General features: G+C 43.4%; 1 protein-coding gene across 1 annotated transcript; it reads left to right on the plus strand.

Moving 5' to 3' along the window:
- Nucleotides 1–4,455: 4,455 nt before the first annotated feature.
- LOC122546755 (sialic acid-binding Ig-like lectin 10) lies at nt 4,456–16,149 on the plus strand. The gene is made up of 4 exons (XM_087994122.1): nt 4,456–4,558; nt 7,230–7,616; nt 10,759–10,770; nt 15,746–16,149. The coding sequence occupies exons 1-4, from the start codon at nt 4,498–4,500 to the stop codon at nt 16,147–16,149; spliced, it is 864 nt and encodes a 287-aa protein (XP_087850248.1). The 5' UTR covers nt 4,456–4,497.
- Nucleotides 16,150–17,331: the final 1,182 nt, after the last annotated feature.

Consider the following 17,331-nt stretch of genomic DNA (forward strand, 5'->3'; position numbering starts at 1 on the left):
AGCAGCTCACCTCGAACACCATGGGCCCTCACCTTGCTCAGCAGCCTCCCGTGTGGCACCTTATCAAAGGCCTTTTGAAAGTCTAGATAGACCACATCCACTGGGTTTCCCTGGTCTAACCTACTTGTTACCTCTTCAAAAAATTCCAACAGGTTTGTCAGACATGACCTCCCTTTACTAAATCCATGTTGACTTGTTCTAATCAGACTCTGCTCTTCCAAGAATTTAGAAACCTCATCCTTAATGATGGATTCTAGAATTTTACCAACAACCGAGGTTAAGCTGATTGGCCTATAATTTTCCATCTTTTGCCTTGATCCTTTCTTGAACAAGGGGGTTACAACAGCCATCTTCCAATCATCCGGAACCTTTCCTGACTCCAGTGACTCTTGAAAGATCTCAACCAATGCCTCTGCTATTTCCTCAGCCACCTCTCTCAGAACTCTAGGGTGTATCCCATCGGGGCCAGGAGATTTATCAATTTTAAGACTTTTTAACTTTTCTAGCACTATCTCTTTCGTAATGGCAACCATACTCAACTCAGCCCCGTGACACCCTTTAATTTTTGGGATATTACTCATGTCTTCCACTGTGAAGACTGACGCAAAGTACTTGTTAAGTTCTCCTGCTATTTCCTTATCTCCCATCACTAGGCTTCCTGCATCAGTTTGAAGTGGCCCAATGTCTACTTTTGCCTGTCGTTTGTTTCTTATGTACTGAAAGAAACTTTTACTATTATTTCTAATATTACTGGCTAGCCTACCTTCATATTTGATCCTCTCCTTTCTTATTACACTCTTTGTTATCCTCTGTTTGCTTTTGTATCCCTCCCAATCTTCTGATTTCCCAGGGTGGACGCTGCAGAGCAGGACGAATAGAGTAGTGTTCTCAGGTTTATGACTGGTACCATGAGATAGCAAGGCGAGGAACAGGGAGCGGGCGCAGCTTAACCCATGGCTGCGCAGCTGGTGTAGGAGGGAGGGCTTTAGATATGTAGATAATTGGGATGTCTTCTGGGGAAGGTGAGACCTGTACATGAAGGACGGTTTGCACCTGAACTGGAAGGGGACCAATGTCCTGGGTGGAAGGTTTGCTCGAGTGGTTCAGGAGGGTTTAAACTAGTATGGCAGGTGGGGTGGGAACCTGAGCTATACACTGGTGGTGAGAGCTGATGGAGATGAGGCAAGAGCAAGAGGTAGCACAGCCAGTGGGAAGGAATTTCCTGGGAAAGAACCAAGGGATTGGTTAAAGTATGTTTGCTTTAATGCAAGGAGTATCAGGAATAAAAGTGATGAGCTTAGAGCATGGATCAGTACCTGGTGCTATGGTGTTGTGGCCAGAACAGAGATGTGGGTTTCTCAGGGGCAGGAATGGTTGCTGGATGTTCCAGGGTTTAGAACATTTAAAAAGAATAGGGAGAGGGGAGAAAGAGGAGGGGGTGTAGCACTGCTAATCAGAGAGGGTATCACAGCTACAGAAGTTACCATTGTCGAGGAGGGTCTGCCTATTGAGTCAGTACGGGTGGAAATTAGGAACAGTAAGGGAGCAGTCACCTCATGAGGGGTTTACTACAGGTCCACCAATAGCAGCAGGGAGATTGAAGAAAGCATAGGTCGGCAGATTTTGGAAAAGAGTGAATGTTGTCGGGTTGTTGTAATGGGTGACTTTAACTTTCCCAATGTTGATTGGAACGTCCTTCGAGCAGAAGATTTGAATGAAGCTGTTTTTGTAAGGGGTGTTCAGGAGGGTTTCCTAACTCAGTACGTTGACAAGCCGACAAGGGGAGAGGCCATTTTGGATTTGGTGCACGGCAATGAGCAGGGGCAGGTGACAGATCTTGTGGTGGGAGAGCATTTTGGTGATAGTGACCACAACTGCCCCACATTCTACATAGCTATGGAGAAGGAGAGAAGCAGGCACAATGGGAGGATATTTAATTGGGGAAAAGGAAACTATGATACTACCAGGCGTGAGTTGGGAAGCATGGACTGGGAGCAATTGTTCCATGGAAAGGGCACGATAGACATGTGGAGACTGTTTAAGGAACAGTTGTTGTGAATGATGCGTAAATGTGTTCCTCTGAGACAGGCAAGAAGTGGTAAGATAAAGGAACCTTGGATGACGAGAGCGGAGGCGCTTTTCATCAGAAGAAAGAAGGCAGCTTACGTAAGGTGGAGGAAGCAAGGGTCTTGCTCAGCTCTCGAGGATTACAGGCAGGTGAGGAAGGAGCTCAAAAATGATCTGAGGAGAGCTAGGAGGAGGTACGAGAAAGGCTTGGCAGGAAGGATTAGGGAGAATCCAAAGGCATTTTACACGGATGTGAGCAATAAGAGAATGATCAAAGAAAGAGTAGGGCTGATCAGGGATAGCATAGGGAACTTGTGTATAGAGTCTGAGGAGGTAGGGGAGGCCCTAAATGAGTTTATGCTTCTGTCTTTACTAAAGAAAAGGACCTTGTAGTGAATGAAATCATTGAGGAGCAGGTACACATGCTGGAATGGATAGAGATTGAGGAAGCTGATGTGCTGAAAATTTTGACAAACATTAAGATTGACAAGTCACCAGGGCCAGACCAGATTTGTCCTCGGCTGCTTTGAGAAGTGAGAAATGTGATTGCTTCGCAGCTTGCGAAGATCGTTGCATCCTCGCTCTCCAACAGAGTCATACCTGAGGACTGGAGGGAGGCAAATGTAATTCCTCTCTTCAAGAAAGGAAATAAGGAAATCCCCGGCAATTACAGATCAGTCAGTCTCACGTCTGTCGTCGGCAAGGTTTTAGAAAGGATTCTGAGGGATAGGATTTATGACCATCTGGAAGAGCATGGTTTGATTAAATGCAGTCAGCATGGCTTTGTGAGGGGCAGGTAATGCCTCACAAAACTTATTGAGTTCTTTGAGGATGATACTAGAAAGGTTGATGAGGGTCGAGCAGTAAATGTGGTATATATGGACTTCAGTAAGGCATTTGATAGGGTTCCCCATGGTAGGCTCGTTCAGAAGGTCAGGAGGAATGGGATATAGGGAAATTTAGCTGTCTGGATACAGAATTGGCTGGTCGACAGAAGACAGCGAGTGGTAGTGGAAGGAAGGTATTCTGCCTGGAGGTGAGCGGTGTTCCATAGGGCTCTATTCTTGGGCCTCTACTCTTTGTAATTTTTAACAATGACTTGGATGAGGAGATTGAAGGATGGGTTAGCAAGTTTGCAGATGTTTGGAGGTGTTGTTGACAGTATAGAGAACTCTTGTAGGCTGCAGCGTGACATTGACAGGATGCAGAGATAGGCTGAGAGGTGGAAGATGGATTTCAACCTGGATAAATGTGAAGTGATGCATTTTGGAAGGTTGAACTTGAAAGTTGAGTGCAGGATTGTAGACAGGATTGAGTTTAAAAGCCGTGAGATCTTGTTGCAGCTTTATAAAACTTTGGTTACACTGCACTTGGAATACTGTGTCCAGTTCTGGTCGCCCCATTTATAGGAAAGATTTTGGATTAGTGGTGCTGGAAGAACACAGCAATTCAGGCAGCATCCGAGGAGCAGCAAAATTGACATTTCGGCAAAAGCCCTTCATCAGGAATAAAGGCAGAGAGCCTGAAGCGTGGAGAGATAAGCTAGAGGAGGGTGGGGGTGGGGAGAAAGTAGCATGGAGTACAATAGGTGAGTGGGGGAGGGGATGAAGGTGATAGGTCAGAGAGGAGGGTGGAGTGGATAGGTGGAAAAGAAGATAGGCAGGTAGGACAAGCTGCCTGAACTGCTGTGCTCTTCCAGCACCACTAATCCAAAATCTGGTTTCCAGCATCTGCAGTCATTGTTTTTACCTATTATAGGAAAGATGTGGATGCGTTGGAGAGGGTTCAGAGGAGGTTTACCAGGGTGCTGCCTGGAATGGAGGGCTTTTCTTACAAAGAGAGGTTGACTGAGCTTGGACTTTTTTCATTGGAAAAAAGAAGGAAGAGAGGGGACCTAATTGTGGTGTACAAGATAATGAGAGGCATAGATAGAGTTGATAGCCAGAGACTTTTTCCCAGGGCAGAAATTGTTAACACGAGGCATCATAGTTTTAATGTCAAGGTGCTTTCCTTCTGGTTAATTTCAATTTTAAAAAGTAGAAGGAGTTTTATTCTGGATCCAACCCCGAGCTGTGGCTGTCCTGGGAGTGTTTGATGGAGACGGTGTTGAAAGAGCTTTAGTCTGTCTCTAACACTGTCCTGCCCCAGCTCTCAGAGTGTTTGATGCTGAAGCTGTTGATTTTGAGATTTGTGTTGGAAGCTGATGGAACATCTCCTTTTCTCAACGGTAGCTGTGGTTGGTGCCTCTGTTTTATAATAGCTTTGTCATTCTCTCAGCTCCTACTGACCGTACACAGACTTCCCGTTTGTTGTTCGTATCGTGTATGATTGCCTCACATTTATTTGGCAGGAAGTCAAGTAACTTCTGTATTTTTCTGTAAAAGGACAAGAGTAAGCGAGTGAGAAGGATGAAATGGTGAAGTATTAACGATGAGGTCTCTCTATGTTTGTCTTTCTGCAGTCCTGCTGTCAGTCTCAGTACGGGGTCACAGTAAGTACTTTCTAATACTGACCTTTCAAATCCACTTTGTTCATCATGGAATTGCCTCCTCCTTGATGGTCTGTTGCTGTCTGGTATTTAGTTCCCAAACTGTTCCTCCTCAGCACGATGTGCCTTTTCCTTCATTGCGGTTTCTACATCAGGGAGAAATCATTTGTTTTATCAAAAATGAAAGCAGTGACAATTGACTATTCCGAGCGTGATGATTTATTCCTTCATGTTTTCCTTGTAGATTCATGAACCTTAGACATTTACAGCGTAGAAGGAGGCCATTTTGAGTCATCATGTCTGTATCAGTCAACAATGATCTCACTCTACTTCTCCCATTTTGCTGCTCTCCATCTAAAAGCCTTCTTAACCAACTTATTGAGGGCTTTAATGTAATTAGTGGAGTGGAGATCGCAGTGGGAGGTGGGACTCAGTTGGAGGGAATTTTGAAAATCAAAAAGGGATGCTGTTCAGACGGTCAATGTGGATTTGTTGGGTCAAATCTCCTGTTTTCACACTGCAGGGATTCGGAAAAATAGAAATGACAGAACAGAAGTGCAGGCTACTGAAGAGGCAAATAGTAATACAAATGAACATTGAAGTACAAATGTTAGCAGCGTTTATAACTCAACCGCCCTTTCAGGCAGTGTGTTCCAGACTCTTATTAACCTCTACATGAGGAAGAATATGTTAAGTCTCCTCCCACTTCTATCTCCGACCTTAAATCTATCTTTCCTGTTTACTGACCACAGTATGAATGAAGAAAGGACCTTCTTGCCTATCCTATTTGAACACTCATAATTATCCATATTTTATTAGTTTTCCTGTCAACCAATCAAAAAAAATGAGAGAGCAGAGAATGCAGGGTAGTGAAGAGGTGAATGATAATCAAAGTGTGATGGGAAGGGGTCGGAGATGTACGGACAAAGATACAAGAGGTGAGGCCACATTGAATTTGGTACAAAAGAGTCATGTATTAGATGTAGACAACTGGGATCAAGTGAATCTCTTGAAGAGTATAAGGGCTGTAGGGGCATTCTTATGAGGGATATCAGGAGGGCAAAAAGTGGACATCAGATAACCTCAGCTGAGAAGGCTGAGGATAAGTCAAAGATATTCTACAAAGTTATTAGAAGCCAGAGAGCATCCAGGGAGGGAATAGGGCCTCTTCAAGATCAATGTGGTCATCTATGTGTAGAACCAGTGGAGAGGGGGGGATATCCTAAACAAATATTTTGCAACAGTTTTTACTGTGGAGAATGAAATTGACGCAAGGGAACTCGGGCAAATAAATATTAATGTCTTGAAGGAATTCACTTTACTGAAGAGGAAGTGTTGGAGGTCTGGAAAAACATAAAAGTGGCTTTGTGCAGGGGAAATCATGTGTCACAAACTTGACTGAGTTTTTTGAAAATGTAACCAAAAGACAAGTGAGGGCAGAGGGGGAGATATTGTTTATATGAACTTGTGTAAAGCTGTTGTCAAAGTTCCACATGGTGGACTAATTAGTGAAGTTAGGTGGCATGGGATTCAGGGAAAGAAGGCCAGCGGGATACAAAATTTGCTTGATGGTAAGAGACAGAGTGTCGTGATGGGGGTTTGTTTTTCCATTGTACCATGTGACCTCATTTGAGGAACATTCTAAGATTTCATCCATCTTATGTCAGTGATTAACTCCTTCATCAATGTTGTAACACCCCCTCCTCTTTGACATTCCCTCTACCCCTACATGTCTCATCTCACAGTTCAATAGCCCAGAACATTGTGCTGTCAATCCTGTCACACCCTCAACCATGTCTCTGTGATAACAACAATATCTGATCTCCACTCATTAATCTACGCCCTCAGCTTGTCTGCCTTACTCACAAGTAAATGCCATCCAGCCATGCCACACTCCCTTATGCCCTCACTTGACGATATTCACACTGCCTTCTGGATTTACTTGGATTGCCTTCTCATCGTCAGTTAGCTCAGTTGGCTGGACAGTTGGTCTGTGATGTGGAGTGATGCCAAAAGGGATGTTTAATTCCCATATTGTCTGAGGTAACCATGAAGTTCCAATCTTCTCAACCTTGCCCCTTGTCTGAGGCAGAGTGACCCTCAGGTTAAATCATTACCAGCCATAACTTCCGTGAACGAGACAGGAGTTCTCTCGCACAATGATGAGTTTACTTTTTTACTTCAGTTTACTTTCTTCCATCTTCATGTCTCTCTGTATCCACCTCCACCCCCACCCCCACAATGCTTCCACTGCATCCCCCATCCCTCTGCTATGACTGATGAATGAGCCAGTTTGCTGAAGGCTGGCTCAGTCATAGAGTAGAAAGTGATGGGCCATAGAAAACGTTCTGCAGGGAGGGCCCTGAGTCCTGCTCTTCAGATAACTCTGGGTCTCCTGGAACAATGGAGAGTTCAGAAAACTCTCAGGCACCAAACCCTCTCTTCAACCAACAGCAACAACCCCCACAGTCTCACCTCAGGATGTTTACAAAAACCACCCGAAGCCCTCTGTTGTATCCAGCCTGGAGCTCATTCCACACTGTCACTAGTCTGTTCAGAAACCACAATTGTATCGTATCATACCTTTTCTCACGAAATAACAGATTCAATGTTTTACCTCAGTGTTTCGTGTCTGTGCTGATGTCTTATATTCTCTCTCTCTCTCCCCTCACAGCAGATTTTGTTCATGGTTGGTCAATGACAATCGCGGATGGAGTGAGGGCTGAGGAAGGAGGCTCCGCTGTCTTACCCTGCAGCTTCACCCACCCTGACACTCACCTCACACTCACCGGCTCCATCTTATGGTACAAGGAGGAAACACAGGCTTTAATCTTTAAGTGTATATATCCTGGTCCAGACCATTCCCATGGTGAGCTGTGTGAGAATGTGATACAGCGGGACAGTGGGAATCGATTCAGATTCGTGGGGAACCTCAGCAACAAAGATGCCTCAATAATGATGGAGGGACTGAGCTGGAAGGATGCTGGGTCCTATTGGTGTTGTGTGGATCTCAATATTGACAAGTTTGGATCTGGAAAAGGAACACGCTTGAAAGTGAAAGGTGAGGAACAATGTTCGGATGTGTCACTGCCCTGACAGCTCAATGGGGACAGGCTCCACCTGGTCTGGGAGCTCTTGGGTTGGCTCCTTCTATTGGGCTCTTCCAGTTGGTCTCAGGCAGGAGGCAGTGAGAAGGACAGAGACAGAGAGGCACAAAGAGAGAGAGAGAGAGAGAGACAGAGAGAGAAAGAGACATGACTGGGATTTAGAGACCATTCCATCACCATCTTTGAAACCTCCCAAATTCACACTTCTTCATTATCACGTTCAAACTGGCTTCATTGCTCTGGGATGGGGAACAGAGAAAACATCACTGACAATCCAAGCTCCAAGATCCCCACCAATGAAGGTCCAGCTTTATCAGCATTGGGTGAGGACAAGAGATACCTGGCACCTCCTGAACCCTCATTGGATGAGCTCATCTCAGGGTGAAGGAACCCTCAGCTCACATTGGCCGAGAACTTCACTGTTGCTATCCTCCACCTCTATTGGCTGAGGAGAAAATGGTGGGAACTGTCCTTGCCAGAGGCTAATGTCCTGGGGATTGTGGCAGTTTGTGAAATTTGAATTTGAAAATATCTAGAACTGAAAACTAGTCTAATAATGACCATGTAACCATCACCATTAAAAAAGAATCTGGGTTAATCATGTCCTTTTGGGAGGGAAATCTGCTATCCTTACCTGATCTGACCTACATGTGACTCCATTCCCACAGTTATGTGGTTGACTCTTAACTGCCCCTCAGTTGTGGATAAGGAATGAACCCAGGAGTGCAAATGAAACTATGGCTGCAAGAGCAGGTCACAGGCTAAGAATCCTATGAATTAATACACCTCCTGACTGCAAAGCCTCTTGGCCAGTCAGGAGTGTGATGAAATACTTCCCACTTGCCTGGAACAGTGCAGGAAAATTTATCACTGCTCTGTCATTATTACTGGGTCAAAGACCTGGAAATCCCACCCTAACATCATTGTGGGAATAAAAATAACTATAAAATACACTGCAGCAAGACAGCAACATTCCCTCCACCAGCACCTTCCAAAGTAGGGACCTTGAAGACCTCAGTGAAAAATGACATCAGGTACAGGCCATCCTGACTTGGAACTATCTTTTCATTGTCCAAGGGGATGTGGGTGTCCCATGCACAGTCAGTCTTTATTGGCCAGCCCTGGAGAAGGAATGGTGAGCTGCCTTCTTGAACTGCTGTATTCCCTCAGCTGCAGAGACATTCACGATTCGGTTGGTAAAGGATTTCCAAGGCTTTGTCCCAGTGACACTGAAGGAATGATGAAATATTCCCAAATCAGGATGGTGAGTGTCTTGGAGGGAAGCTTGTAGGTGGAGATGTTCTCCTGTATCCCATGCTCCGAAAGCTGGTGTGCTTCCAATTAAACCTGTTGGACTATAACCTGGTGTTGTGTGATTTTTTACTTTCCCACAACTGCTTGCTATCTGCCTCCAACTCTATAACAATATACTGTTCCAATATCCACCTGTATTAAAATTACATCAGCTTCATTACAAAACCACACAGTGGCTGTCATTGTCAGTGTGTTTCTTCTTTCGGCTAAAGATCTCCTGGGTCGACTTCTGTCTTTCACTGCAAAGATATTTCATATGAAGAAGGTCCCTTTGATTGAGAGTGTTTTGTACGGCAGTCTGTCAATGGCAGTTACTCTCTGTCGAACTTTCAACATATCTGTTTTTTTTAATACCCCAAACATCAGATTGTCTCATTAGTTTGAGGTTGGCAAAAAACAATAAATTCAAACTCGATTGGGTTTTAGAATTCTGGGGGATAATTTAATCTGATTGTTTAGATTCAAATCATGCTCAAAACAACTGAGGTATCTCGTTTGCAGTGTAATGTTACATATTTTCAATTTGGCCAATTAAACTGCTGGAAGCTGTCAGTGACTGAATCGAATTGAATCGAATCGAATTGAATTGAATTTATTGTCACATGTACCGAGGCACGGCAAAAAGCTTTGTCTTGTGAGCAGTACTGGCAGATCACAGAGTTAAGTAGCACAGATATTAAATAATAGGTAAACAACGGAAAAAACAAAAAGACAGGTACAGGCGAATGTGCCTGTTGTTAACATCAAGGCTGTATTTGAGCGAGTGTAGCATCAAGGAACCTGAGCAAAACTGAATCCAGTGGGAAGCCGAGGAGGGAAACCTCCGTGGGTTTCAGTCAGACCTGGCACAGAGGAAGCTGGTTGTTGTTCTTGGAAATCAGTCATCTCAGCTCCATTGTCTAATTTTATTGCTCAGCTGTTTAAAGAAATCATGGATAGATTAGGCATACAGCACATTAAACCAAGTGCATATCATCCTGAAACTCAGGGAGCTTTGGAAAGGTGGCATCAGACCCTGAAGACCATGTTAAGAATGTGCTGTCAGGATTACCTGAATGATTGGGATGAAGGTATCCCATTCATATTGTTTGCCATTAGAGATGGCTCAAATGAATCTACTCAGTTCACTCCCTTTGAGTTAATATCCGGACATGAAGTGAGAGGTACTTTGAAATTAATTAAAGAGAAATTGACAGGACTGAAGTCGGAGGTCACACACTTGGATTATGTAGATGACGTGAGAGAGAGATTAAATCAGGCTGGTGAGTTAGCTAAACAGCACTGAAAGAGGGTGCAGTGTAGATTGAAGCAGGTGGCAGATAAAAACTCCAAAATTCAGACATTTTCCCGTGGGGATGACGTGTTAGTATTGTCACCAATGACAGAATATCCTCTCAAAGTCAGGTTCAGTGGTCCTGACAAATTGAGAAAAAAGGTGAGTCAGGTAAACTATCTGGTAAAGATGCTGGACAGGAAAAACAGGGAACTGGAGGAACAGTGTTAGTTACTGCCCCACAGGGTGAGGAATCAAATCTCGCGTTGTGCAGTTTGATTGCCTTAAAATGCATTAAACAATGAAGAAGTCCTTGAGGAGTGGGATAGGTGAGTGAACAATCTGTCCCAGGAACAAAGAACCAGTTGAAAGGATTGTTGCAGCAGTACAAGGACATATGCAGGAATAAGATGGAGAGGCCTGATCCTCTTGTGCATGAGGTAGAAGTAGGGAATGCTGTTCCAATAAAACAACACACCTACAGGCTTAATCCTTTCAACGCCACACAGGTCCAGAAGGAAGTGGATGCAATGCTCAATGAAGCTATCATCGAACTGAGTCAAAGCAAGTGGAGTTCGATGATCGTTTTAGTTACCAAACCTGACGGGATTCAACAATTTTGCGTGGACCATTGGAAGGTTAAGGCCGTTACAAAATCAAACTCAGATCAATACTAAAATTGGAGGACTGTATAGAGAAAGTTGGACAAGCCCCTTACATCACAAAGTTGGACTTACTGTTTGGGTATTGTCATCCCTTTATAAGAGAAAGTGAAATAAATTTCTGCGTTTGTCACCCCAAATGGGTTATGTCAATTCAAAGTGCTGCCCTTTTGAATAAAGAACACATTTAAAAGGCTCGTGAACAGAGGTGTGGCTGTGTTAACAAACTGTGCAGTATCTCTGGATGATGCAGTGATCTTTAGTGAGTCATGGAAAGATCTCATGGTACAGTTGGCACACAGCTCTTTGAACGATTAAGAGAAGCAAAACTGGTAATAAAATTAAAGAAAACACAATTTGCGAAGGCAGAGGAGACATTATTGGGACATAACATCGGTCATGAAATGTTGACCCTCAGGAATGCAAAGACAAAGACCATCGAGGAATTTCCACAAACAACCTCAAAGAAAGAAGTGCTTTGATTTTGGGGACTAAGTGGATTCTACTGGGAGTTTGTTCCAAATGTCAGCAGGGTAGTGACTTCACTCACGGATTTCCTGAAGAAGACCACAACATTTCGGTGGATGGAACAATGCCAGGAGGCACTTGACAATGTAAGAGTTGTATTAACCGTGGCACCAGTTTTAGCCGCACCAAATGTTGCAATCAAAGTTGCAATCGATGCTCATGATGTTGGACTTGAGGCTGTACTGCTACAGGAAGATGATGATGGAATTGAATAGCCAGTTGGTTACTTTTCAAAGAAACCCAATACCCACCAGAGAAAAATATTCTACCATCGAAAAGGAATTATTGAGTTTGGTACTGGCCGTACAACATTATCACAAATTTAACTGATAAATTTTAAATAAGGTTGAACAGATAACAATGTTATACATATGTGTGTGGAAATCAATATGAACTTAAATTAATATCCTATGTATTTCACTTTCATCGGGTTAAGAATTAGGCAAAAAATGGAGACATCTTTTCATTATGATGGTTCATTTTTTTTCTTCAGGGGAGTTGTTATGAAGTTGAAGGTGCGTACTGTACCTTTAAGCGAGAGTGAAAGCTGTTCTGCACTGAGAACGTGCAGGCACCTGTCATGTGACTAACGAGCAGTCTCAGAGTTTACTGGAAAATTGAAAATATGTAACATTTAGCTGTAAACTAGATACCTCAGTTGCTTTGACTATAATTTGAATCTAACCAATCAGTTTAAATTATGCCCCAGGATACTAAAACCCAATCGCGTTGAATTTATTGTTTTTGCCAACTTCAAAACAATGAAACCACCTGATGTTTGGGGTATAAAAAAAGCAGACATTTTGAAAGTTAGACATCGAGTAACTGCATTGAGAAGCTGTCATTCAAAACATTCTGTACCAAAGGAACCTTTCTCATATGAAACATCTTTGCAGTGAAAGACAGAAGACAACTCAGGGAGATCTTGAGCTGAAAGAAGAAACACATCAATAATAACAGCCACTGTGTGGTTTTGTAATGAAGCTGATGTGACTTTAATACGGATGGTTATTGGAACAGTAGATTGTTATGGAGTTGGAGACAGATAGCAAGCAGTTTAGGGAAAGGAGGCTAAGAGTTGGAAATAGTTGTTGTTTAATGTTCACTTTGAGAGTTAAAGAATAAATTGATTTTTAATATAAAAGTGAATTTTGGGAGTTCTCTATTCCTCATACTTTAACAGATGGCGATCCGAGGTGAGCTTTTCTGGGTGTTTGGTTTAATTAGCAGAAGGATTCACCACCATCTCGTAACAGCAGCTTCACCTGGGCAATCAGGATGGACAATACATGCACATAATCTGGGCCAGTGACACCCATGATGGAATAAAACAAAAGTAGAAATTGATGAAACAAAGAATATCCTGAGGAAAAACCAAAACCAAAACTGCAGATGCTGCAAATCAGAAAAAAAAATGGAAATTGTCAGAAAAGCTCAGCAGGTCTGGCAGCACCTGTGGAGAGAAATCAGAGTTAACGCTTCAGGCAGAGTGACCCCACTCAAGATGCTGAGGAGTTTGACAAGACAGATTCTGAGAGGATATTTGGTCTTGTGAACAGAAGTCAAACAGGGGAACAATTGCAAAATAACGGATTTTCTATGTAAATTGAGATGAGGAAACATTTAACCTCTCAGCTCCTCTTTTAAATTCATGAAGCAAAGAGCCATATGGCTGATTATCCCCCTCCTCCTGCACCCAAATATCTTACTTAATATAGAAAACTTTAATCTGGACTCTGAGCTTAAATTAACCTGTGCCCATTTCAAAGGTCACAGGTTGGAGCTGGTGAATGGTTACATTCGGAATGACACCAGGGGGTTCTCCTTCACACAGAGTGTGGTCAATACTTTGAATGTGTTTGCTGGACAGAGTGAGGGGGAAGGCTGTAAAATCCTTGACCTCGTCTAAAGAAAATTAACTTTGAGCAATGGGTGGAGGGTTCTGCATGAATGAATTCAGGAGGGTTCAATGGATCCGATCTGTAAGTATCTTCAGCAGTCACACGGCACCAGGTTATAGTCCAACAGGTTTATTTGAAATAACAAGGTTCAGAGCACTGCTCCTGCATCAGGTGAAGTCCTGGTGCAGTGCGACGTCTGATTTTGTCCACCTCAGTGCAACACTGGCACCTCCACATCATGGAAATATCTTGTAACCAAGATTTGGAGATGCTGGTGTTGGACTGGGGTGTACAAAGTTAAAAATCACACAACACCAGGTTATAGTCCAACAGGTTTATTTGGAAGCACTAGCTTTTGGAGCGCTGCTCCTTCATCAGGTGGTTGTGAAGCGTAAGATTGTAAGACACAGAATTTATAGCAAAGGTTTATAGTGTGATTTAACTGAAATTACATATTGAAAACAGCTTGTATTGTTTGTTAAGTCTCTCATCTGTTAGAATGACCATGTTGGCTTCAATTCTTTTATATGTAAATCACAAAACTTTTTTTAAAAAGTTCCATTCTCAAATGAACTTTAACAATTGGTGTCTGTCCGCCCAGATAATGTCTGTCCGCCCAGATAATGTATTGAAGGTGTGAGCTCCCCTGGGTGATACTGTCTGTGCCACAATGTTTGGACTGATTCTAATATAAAAAATGAATTTATAGAATTTTACATGGATTTTTGAGCAAATTAAAATGTTACTCTGCAAGTACAAATTCACCCCCACAAACTTATATGTGCATGTGTGCATTTGCGCATGTGCATATGTGTGTGGGGCGGGGATGTGGAAGGAGGGGAGGGGGGTGGTTGTGAATGTCTGTGAGGAGTGTGTGCCTGTGTGTGAGTGTAAGTATAAAGTCTGTGAGAGGGTGCATGTGTGAGTGTGGCAGTGTATGTGTGAGCGTATCAGAGAGGGTCTGTGTGTGTGTGTGTGTGTGTGTGTGTGTGTGTGTGTGTGTGTGTGTGTGTGTGTGTGTGTGTGTGTGTGTGTGTGTGTGTGTGTGTGTGTGTGTGTGTGTGTGTGTGTGTGTGTATGTATAGCGCGATGGGGTCACCTGTAATGGGGTCACATGAACCCAAGATCCCGGATGAGGCCATCCCCATGGGTACCGAACTCTGCTCGGCCACTTTTCGTTGCTGCCAGACCCGATGTCAGCCTTGGAGGATGGTCACCTGAAAGTCCAAGGTTGAATGTCCCAGACTGCTGTATGTGGCAGGTACTCATGCAACTCAGCCAACGTTGTCTATCTCTTTCGCTGCAGGCAAGGATGCCCCGAGGCATGCTACATTGGTGAGACCAAGCAGAAGCTATGGCAACGGATGGATGTGCACTGTACAACAATCAACAGACAGGAGTGCTCTCCCCCCGCCCGCCGCCCCCAGTCAGAGAACACTTCAGCAGTCCTGCACACACAGACATACACACAAGTATACAGAGACACACACAAATATACAGAGACACACACATACACAGACACACACACTCCTCCAGACACACATACGGGCGCAGATGCTCTTTCATAAGCTCACAAATACACTCCCACAATCACACATTCACCCTCTTTCAGACTTATACCCCTTTATACTCATACTCACACACATGCGCGCACACTTTCACAGACACTAACAACCACCCCCCAACAAACACACACACACATGCACACATACACATATTAGTTTGTGGGGTGAATTTGTACTTGCAGAATTTCATCATACTTTGTTCAAAAAACTGCATGAATCCATGTAAGTTTCTATAGTCATTTTTTAGATTAGAATCAGTCTAAACATTGTGGCACAGACAGTATCACACAGGGGAGCTCACACCTTCAATACATTATCTGGGCTGACAGACACCAATTGTTAAAGTTCACTTGAGCATGTAACTTTTAAAAGAAAATTGTGATTTACATATAAAAGAACTGAAACCAACATGGTCACTCTAACGGACGAGAGACTGAACAAACTATCCTGGTCTTCTTCAATATATAATTTCAGTTACATCACACTATAAACATTTGCTATAAATTCTGTGTCTTACAATCTTATACTCCACAATCACCTGATGAAGGAGCAGCGTTCCGAAAGCTAGTGCTTCAAAATAAACCTGTTGGACTATAACCTGGTGATGTCTGATTTTTAATCTTGTAATCAAAGTTTTCAAATTGAGTGGCGAGGAGACATTTTGATCAGGGTGACTCTTCCTGGGGAATGTCGAGGACAGACCTGTTAGAGATATGAGTGGAGTCTTTAATTGTTCATTTTATTGTGAAGTTGAAAGGAATGTAACATTTTGAAATAAGACCTTCTGCACACTGACCTCATCCATTCTGATGTTTGTCCTTTCCTTTGATGCTCAAGGAGATGTCTCAGTGGTGAGTGGGACAGAGGGAGATTCAGTTACTTTACCCTGTATCTTCAAGACCAGGCCCTACACTCCCCTGACCACTGTTACCTGGATGAGGAAGGAGCCCTACCAACACATTGTTACATTTACAGCCCAATCACAGGGAAATTGGACAACTGTACACGGTGGAAATCGGTACGAGCTCATTGGGAACCCAGAGGAGGGAAATGCCTCGACCAGGATAAACCAGCTGAGAGTGAGGGACCATCACACTTACCTGTGTCTGGTGGAATACAGGTCAAGATTCAATCTTTTGTATCTGATCCAGAAAGAGACTCGGTTGCTGGTACATGGTAAGAAACCGTTCACACATTCTTCAGCTTGTAGAAGGTGCACGGTGAGAGTGGAACAGATTCTGTGAATGTTTTGTGATTTGATTTTCTGCTGAAAGGACATGGAACTAAAACATTAACCCTGTTTCTCTCCATCGGTATTGTCTGCCCTGCTGAGTGTTTGCAGCATTTTGATGTTTATTTAAAATGTCCAGCATCTGTAGTATTTTAGCTTTGGGTTTCAAATTTAATTTTTTTCAATATTTAATGTACTATGATGTGCTGATATTTTTTAGGCGCTTCTGATGTCAGTATTGAAAGACATTGACACACTCAGAATATTTAGTTCAATCTCCAAATGACCCAAAGTTATACTGACATTAAGATCATCTCCTTGAACAGGAAGGTGCTACAGTCTAATGTGTCCCTCTTGGATCCAACCTTCATCAGGAATAGTTCCATCAATGCAAGTACATTCCCCCAGTGTCCATCTGACTGTGTGAGGCATCACAGCCACGTGGGACCTATCCTAGCCCTGTATTCACCCTTGAGCTATGACAGGAATTGGTGATGTGGTGTTACTGTTACTGTCACTGGGTGACTAATCCAGACACCCACTCCGGGGGCCATGGGTTCAAATCCCACCACAGCAGCAGGTGAATTTTTTTTTAAATCTGGTATTTAAAAAAAAAAGCTAACCTAATGGCTGCATGTGACCATTGTTGAAATTTGGAAAAGCTGATCTGATTCAATCATACACTTTGGGGAATCTGGGGTTTGGTTCAGTTAGCTGGACGGTTGGTTTGCAAAGCAGTGTGATGCCAACAGTGTGGGTTCAATCCCCACATTGGCTCAGGTGACCATGAAGCACTCTCCCCTCACTGAGGTGTGGTGGCCCTCAGGTTAAACCACCACCAGTTGTCTCTCTCTCTCAAGAGAAAGCAGCCCATGGTCTGGTAATAATATGGCAACTTGATTTAGAGAATGAAATCTGCCATTCACACTCAGTGTCATGTGTTGCCATATGCACAATCTTGAGCCCTCTCTCTCCATCAGCACCACCTCACACAGGCTCAGGGCTGCCCATAATCCACCAACTTTGCACAGTCCACTTCTACCTCTGCCTTAAGAAAACAAAACACAGACTGGGTGATTACTTTGCAGAACAGAAATGTTCTACCCACAAAAATGATTCTCAGCATCCAGTTGCCTGCCATTTCCACACACCACTTTTTGGGGACCCAGTGACCTTCTGGACTCAATATTGCGGT

The sequence above is a fragment of the Chiloscyllium plagiosum genome, unplaced genomic scaffold, assembly GCF_037043375.1.
Source record: "Chiloscyllium plagiosum isolate Xiang-an unplaced genomic scaffold, Cpla_swu_hap1 HiC_scaffold_2, whole genome shotgun sequence".
Classification (NCBI taxonomy): domain Eukaryota; kingdom Metazoa; phylum Chordata; class Chondrichthyes; order Orectolobiformes; family Hemiscylliidae; genus Chiloscyllium; species Chiloscyllium plagiosum.